The sequence below is a fragment of the Diadema setosum genome, chromosome 4 (assembly GCF_964275005.1).
Source record: "Diadema setosum chromosome 4, eeDiaSeto1, whole genome shotgun sequence".
NCBI lineage: Eukaryota > Metazoa > Echinodermata > Echinoidea > Diadematoida > Diadematidae > Diadema > Diadema setosum.
In genome coordinates, this window is record NC_092688.1 from 5,788,644 (window position 1) to 5,796,631 (window position 7,988).

At 37.1% G+C, this 7,988-nt stretch overlaps 1 protein-coding gene across 1 annotated transcript; it reads right to left on the reverse strand.

The window, feature by feature from the left end:
• Positions 1–450: 450 nt before the first annotated feature.
• Positions 451–2,295, reverse strand: LOC140226793 (uncharacterized). The gene has a single exon (XM_072307218.1). The coding sequence runs from the start codon at positions 2,293–2,295 to the stop codon at positions 451–453; it is 1,845 nt and encodes a 614-aa protein (XP_072163319.1).
• Between the last annotated feature and the right edge of the window lie 5,693 nt (positions 2,296–7,988).

Below are 7,988 nucleotides of genomic sequence, written 5' to 3' on the forward strand. Positions count from 1 at the left end.
TTTATGACATTTATAATCATGGAATATCATACACATACACTGAAAGTAGGCTGTATTACCCATTCAGAGACTTACGCCTCGGGGGATATGTACCCACGTCATTACAATACTTCCCAAAACCATTTTGGCACTTCCAGTAAGTATTAGTATTTTACTAATTTGATATGGAGAGCATTTTCCTCCAAATAATGTTCTATCATTTAGAGCACTAATATCACACTACAAATGTTGTAACTGACCCTATTTCACTTTTGGAATCGTCAATCATCCATAAATAATCATTACAAGTGTATGAATATTCATGTGAGTAGGCACGGCGCATGGAAATTTTTGGTCAATTATCATACATGTAAACTTGATTCATTACAATATTCTACTCATTTAGGTTATCCCACCAAAGAATCCCTTTTTCCTTACATGCTACTGCATTGCAAAATCTTGTATCACATTTCACAATATATCAAATATGTAAAGTCTATCTGCAGTGCAGAAAACTATCTCACCACTCTCAAACTCTTGCAGATAGTACCAATCTCTTTTCTTTGGTTTTTGTATTTTGAAATCACTGATGATACTGTGCATGTGCTCCAAATTTCTCGTGTATCGATCGATACTGACAAGACGCTCCCCATACTTCACCCAGGCTACAATGACTGAATCATCTCGACAAACAGCTGGGTTGGCATACACACCCTCCTTCTTCAAGACGTTCTCCTTCCCCTTACCATCAAGGCACACGACAGTTGAGAAATCTTTCAGCATCAGTTTCCACGTAGTGTGAAAGGAGAATAATTGCTCAGGTGTGTATCCATCACACATTATTTCCCTGACTGCCTTACCACCCTGTGGGGTAAATACCTGTATCGTTCTGGGCTTCCTGTAGCTCAAATAGATATTATCATCTCTACCTACAGTGAGACCACCTACCCCTCCTTCATCATGACTCATCGTCTCAAACGTGACGTCAAGCTTCTCCCAGTGTGGAGTGTAGAATGACATTGTGTTGTCTGTATCACGTACAACACTTCGACCATCAGACAGGAATCCAAGTTCACGGATACTGACATCCTCCAGCACGGTCTGCTTTAACTCGCCATCAGGGGAGTAGAGATGGATTCCGTCAAAGTGCGACCCCACCGCCATCTTACCGTCTGGTGCACGAGTCATACAGTTCATGCTATTTTCAGTCGGGAGCTCTACGTCTGCTTTGACATCCCACGTGCAACCTTCTAGCTCTCCAAGATAAAGTTCATTGACCTTCAGGTGTTTACTAAATGAAATCTTCCTGGCTCGTTTTGTCATACCTCTCGGTGTTTGGTCGTCAGGATCATCTCGTCCCAGAAAGCTCTTCAAGTTCTCGCACAGTGTGTCGTGTGCAAACAAGGCGTCTTTCTCTAGCGGTACCTTCATACCGTTAGTTACGAGCTCTTCCATAGCGGTCATTTGACGAATTGTTTGGTGATTCTCTTCCTCCATGGCTTGTAATTCCCTCTCAAAATTTTCAGACAATCGTTTCACTTGACATTTCAGTGTCTCTTTTCTGGCTGACAATAGCTGCATGTATTCCTCGTACGTCTTGTCGATGTCATCATTGAGTCTTCTCATCATGTTTGTTATTTCATTTCGCTGTGTTTCTATGAAATCGATATGATGTTCAATGGTTGTTTTCTTTGATTTTGCCCTTTCTTGTAACTCCTTGATAGTTTCTATCAATTTCTCCTCATGGATAGCTGCCTCTTCGATCTGATGCCCTGCTTGTAAGTGCCTTAACATCCCGCACTTACAGCAGACGTACTCCCGACATCCGGTACAGAAACACTCTTCATCATCGTTAGGATGTTTCTTACACTTCCGTCGCCTTTTAAGCGGAATTTTTCCCGAGAGCACCTCTCTCATAGGCACTACTTTGTGTTTGGAGACCGGTTTCCAGATAGAGTGTGTTTTGTCACACGATTCACACATATATTTCCCACAGTCCTGACAGTAGGACACAGCTGGCAAATTTTCGTCCATCTCACAAACTGTGCATGTTGGACTCTTGATTTTCGCTAGGCTCACGAGAACATACAGGGGTACGTTTGTTTGTAACTTACTCACATCTCCACTGGGTAGGGGCGTTTCTTTCCTGCATACAGGACATGCTATAGTTTGTTGGTTTGGCTGAGTTTGAGAGATACGTTCCATACAGTTTTTGCAGAAGGTGTGAGAACATGCCAGTGATTTAGGTTGGTGGAATAGCGTCAGACAGATAGGACACTCCAGATTTTGGCTGCTGATTTGATGAAACGTTGCCATGGTGCCTGCCTGTCTGTCTGTCTGACAGCAAAAGAATGGAACGCATTAACGAGTAGTCCTATAAGCAGAAATGTGATGTTAGCATTTACCATAAAAAAAGAGAAAGTTCACAGTGCATGGTGTTAAAATGTTTGTAGTCCTAAAATCGGGTGAAGTCATGAAGCACAATTTAATAGACGTGTGTGAATAATGTTTATCATTCATGTACTGTGTATGCTTTACATCCGGACCCAATAAAACTGATTCAATGGTGGTTCATTTGAATTTTAGGAGATCAGGTGAACTATAGTAAATTGTTGTCCAGTGAGCCTGGCATTGGATGGAGCAACTTAGAATGAACTCAGACATGCATGTCAGATGTTACTAGTTTATTCTTTAAAGGAGTATAATATTGTATTAGTCAAACAAATAAGAGTTGCATTACGCTACACTCACAAAAAAAAATGACGTGGTGATTCGAGCAGCTTATGGAGGAATGACTCTTTTAATCTTGGCCCTGTATATTTATTGAAATATTGAAATATCCTCAGCAATTTCGTAGACAAAATGGTCGTCATGTTGAAAGTGAATAGCAATGAAAATGTGAGCGAAATGAGAGAAATTAGCTTTCAAAAACGTAGTTCCGTTTGGCTGTTTGTATGTCATGCAGTAGGGTGTCCTATCGTACAAAATGTCCATATTTTTGAGAGATAGTATCATTTTTTTTTCATTTTCATAAAGATACTGGTTTCGTTTGTTTTGGTAGATGACAGTATAAATGACAGGGTCGAATCTCACTGGTACCATTTTCCGACATGATTACTAAATTGTAGATCAGTAGTTGCGATCTTACAAATACATTTGCACAGAGTGAGACAATCGATAAAAATCACAACACATCTTCACCCCTCTGCTTTAATAATCTCTTGCGTTCATTTAACCCAATCTTTATTTGATGATGATTCACTGATGGGATGACTTCATTATCGACGCTCAGGATATAGCACCCTGTCATTGTATATCAAAATACTTACCTCGAGTTGGGATGACACTCCCTCTTACCCCCCCCCCCCTCCCAGAAAACACAACAAGCAAATACAATTAAATCAAACAATTAACAAAAAGAGGAAAAATATACAGTGTCAAAGAATCTGACAGTTAGGCTTGTTACGTCTAACATCCCTCCTTGCTTTAAACCTCCTCAATTGATACTTTGATAAATAGAAGAATCATATACCAGGAGGAAGGTAACACGTGTCCCAAACACATGCCAAAAGAAAGAGAACAACCGAGGAGACGGACATTGCCATAAAATTTGACGGATATAAACGTCCTGAGGTGTTGTAACTCGATCAACATTAACATCTTTATTTACTCATTAATCAACCATAATTTACACGCTGGTATAACTGTGGCCATGTAATCTACAAAGTATTACCAGCTCTGCTGGTGTTCCTCGAATGTTGTTGCCAAGTTAATGGCTTTGGGGGACTCAAATACATCTAAATACATCTGAAGGAAAGACATACGCAATTAGCTGCACATTCACAACAAACACTCTTCGAGTAATTTTGCCCCTGCAGACCCCCAAACCGAGTTCAAAAGATTCTACAAGTATGAATAGCCACCTCTCCCTTGTGTTTCAGTTGTTTAAGTTATATGGAAAGGAATTAGTAATTGAGCAGGCCACTCATGATAATGGAAAAGGGAAGTCCTTAATAGGTTTCACTTGTGTGTAGTTCTACTCTTGTCTCTCAATCCCAAAACAATCTATTTACATTATTTGTGATAAAGTCCTCAGGGGCTGATTTATTTCCAGCGGAGATAACGAGTAATATCCTTTTTAAACAGCTTAACGTGTATTGTAACAGGCTATGTCAGTTGTTCTGTTTGGAGTACTCTTATCTATACAGTATTACAAGCTTTAACATACATGTAAGTTTTGGAGTTAATCATGCTGAAAAGAAGAAAAAAAATCGTAACAGAAATATTGAAAAACAAACAAACAAGAGACAAACAATTCTAAACTTATTTGATAAGCATGCTTTGTAAACTACTTGAACAAGTAACATGCATGATTTTATATCGTTATGTCATGCATGCTCACCAAGTTTGCTGTACTTCCGGGTTCAATACTTCTGAGTTCTGTCTAGTTCCAAAGTACATTTAGGCAAGGATCGAATAACAATCTGTTGTCTGTTCAGCACGAGGAGAGGTGTAAACACAAATTAGATTGAATGTTACTTTAAAGACCCAAACAAAATGCGAAGAGTTATTTTTTGGAAAGAGATATTGCGGAGCACTGACAAAATGGTCGGACGGTTCAGGGGAATGACTGTATTTACCGTGACCTTTACAGTATGCGAACTTCTATATTTATAGAAGCGGGTTTTCCCCACATCTCAAACACTCTGCATCTATCTGAAAATCACAGCTCATATCGGAATGTCGCCTTGTACAGGGACCTGTCCATACGACATTGAGATGATTTTTTTAAAGAGTAAGATGTAAACTATTCATAATTACGGAACAAGAAATTCTGCAAACTATCATTTATATCACATGCACACCTCATTTTTTAAAAATTCAGTTATATATCAGGATCCTCATATATGGTATTCTATCCCTAGAGAAATTAAAGCATCAAAATTTATAAATAATTTCAAAATCAAATATAAACACTTTTTACTGGAAGATTACAAACATAGTTAATTCAAGGCGTATTTTTATTTTTGTTGTTGCTGTTTTTCTGTGTTGTTATCGTCCATATCTCCGTAGTTTTCTTTTGTAATGATTGCATTGTTTTGACTTGTTCCGTTTTGTCAACTTAACTGTCATTTCTTTTCCTTAAATCTGTCTAAGGTATATGTATGTTACAGTACAATGGGTCAGCTACTCACAAGGGCTTTTCCTTTCTTGCTGCTTCCCCCACCAATGGCATTGTCTTTGTATGTAGTCATACCGCCACATTATTTCTAATTGTATGTCCTATGTCTTATGAATTTTTCTCTTTTGTATCTCATTTTGTACATTCATGTTTTTATTGTTTGCTCTTTATATTTTTAATGCTTGGTGCAAAATAAACTAAACTGAAACTAAACTGAAACTAAACAAAAACATGTTGAAGCATCACTTCGAAGAGAATATGAATAAAATAAGACAATTTGGTTATATAGAAAATTCTGTCATTTATCCTTCTTTTGTGATATTTTTAAGATCTGAGAAAAAACCACGATCAAAGAGTTGAGATGTTTTGCTGATGTAGAAAGATTTTAATGTTCAGATCCTATGGAGGCGTTTTTTTTTTTTTCTGTCGTCATTGAGGACCAGAGTTGCAGCCACTTTGTTTTTGGAAACGGTGTCAGGATATCTGTCGACATCGAATTCATCCTACAGTCTCTCGAGCTATCGTTCGATGAATATGGCTGGACGTCGACGACGAAGGCCTTTGGAAGGAACGGACGTCGAGACTCGAGGGAAAAGCGTGAGTAGAGAATCAGTAATGCGGTGTTTGATTGGGTTTTGCAAAGATTCCAGTTTGTGCAAAGATATGATTTAACTACGAAACAATGGATTGTTCCTCTCTGAAAGGTCGATTATTTCAGGGTTGAGTAAAACCCAGGGAAACTATATTTCGGAATGATTATTGCGTCAATGCAAATTGTGAATAATATATGCAGTAACGGTAATACATTTATTTTCAAAATTTTGATGAGGTGGTGATAGGAGACACATACCTCCATTGACTTTCCTTTGGCTATTATACATGAAATTATTGAATGGTTTAATGTCGGTCGGCTTAACTTATTCTAGAGGTGCAATTTCGACGTATTGTACAGTAAAAACATTAACAAAAAGTCCACAGTATTAGTGTACCAACTAATATTATGACGTTACCTCATCTAATTTGCATTCAACGTATCTTTGTGATCCATATCTCGGTTTCGAAAAAAAGAGAAGCTTTTAAATGACGTCGTTTACTTCATTTTGATTGGTTACATTGAAACATCTAGTGCTTACTCGTATAGGTTGACTCATTAAGGAGTGACATGGAGACTCTTGCTGTAAAATATGTCAAACAAGTTTCTGTTTTCACTATCGATTTGCCGCAAAGGAAAAATGAAAACGTTGTTTCTATCTTTCTTTCTATATGCATATGGATTGTGTGTCATCAATATCGTTTGGCAGTTTTGTCTTCTTGATCATTTTGATGTAATTAATGTATTCCCACCAGGTGTATATGTATCATAAATTATATTTACGTTTCTTTACCTTTATTTTCAATTTCCCTTTACATCATTCCATTGCCTCGCAAGTTCACCAAAAATTCAAGGCCATCTCTCCCAAGAAATTTTCTGTGAAGATTACTAAATCGACCACTTATAATTTCACTCAAAGCATCACGCACAAACACACCTATGAACATTAACCCTTAAGCATACACGGGAACTCGCTTTTACACATAAATGCACACACACACACACACACACACACACACACACACACACATGGAGACATGGACACAAAGTTCTCAAAACGTAAAGTGATTTAATGAACTTTTGCCAAGACACATCAAACACAAACACCGGAAAGTAGAAAATTGTCAAATGATTGAAGCATACAACAGCAACAAACATACAAATTGTTATTCGGGTACAAATCAATGCTTATTATCATAATTAAATGATCAAAGTTACATCGGGTGAAATGCTGAACCCTCGACTGTTTCACTTCTTGTAGAGATGGGAGGGGAGAGAGATACACGGTACTAAGAGTACAAAGGAGGAGATTACAAAATGGTATTAAATGTCACGCGGTAGATGGATGGTTAGATTTTACAATGTTACAATGAGGGGGACGTAATCATAAAGAAACACTGACATTTCGGTTATACAAAAACGGTCAAAAGAAGCATGCAAATACACTGTATGGATGTAAATCATGACAGCATTCATTTTCAATCGGAGTGCTGGTGTAGAGACGTTTTGTCTTAACTCCAGTGTAATGATTTTATCATTATGTACGAGCGTAAAGCGTGTTCAGGACTGTACAAGGATGCTAATTACAATAAAGAATATGAATGCTTTACTACGGCAAAATAAACTAACGTTCTATACTCTAATGACTAGATGATACTTTGTGTTATAATAGTTGGTTAACATGACCGGAACATACTCAAAGATACATACTTTTTAAGACATTCACATTTTTTTTTTTTTTTAGCTATGACAGCTCAATAACTTGGCGAAATATTACAGTCTTACAGTCCTATGGTAAATGCGAACTTTCATTCATTCATTCATTCATTTATTTTTCTATCTTCAACAAAACTTGAAAATATGATTTTTTTTCCACACAGAACATAAGTACATATTTGTCAACATTACAAACTATGATAAATGAAATTCATGAATATAAAATTGATATGGTAAAAAAGTAAAAAGCACAAAAACATTCTGAAGTATAGAAAAATATACGGGAGGTGGTTGGGAATGCTGAAGCAATGCTTGTAGGGTCTGACCCCCAAACATTATAAAATAATTATACATAACATCTTGGTTATAGTTTTACAATGAATGTTAATCAAATACATGTCAATCAAATATATTTTGATGCCTACTACGAATAGATATTAAGACATATCAGTTACTTCAAATTTCTAAGTGTAAATTATAATAGGCCTATACTACTACACGATCATTCCATTTGAAACT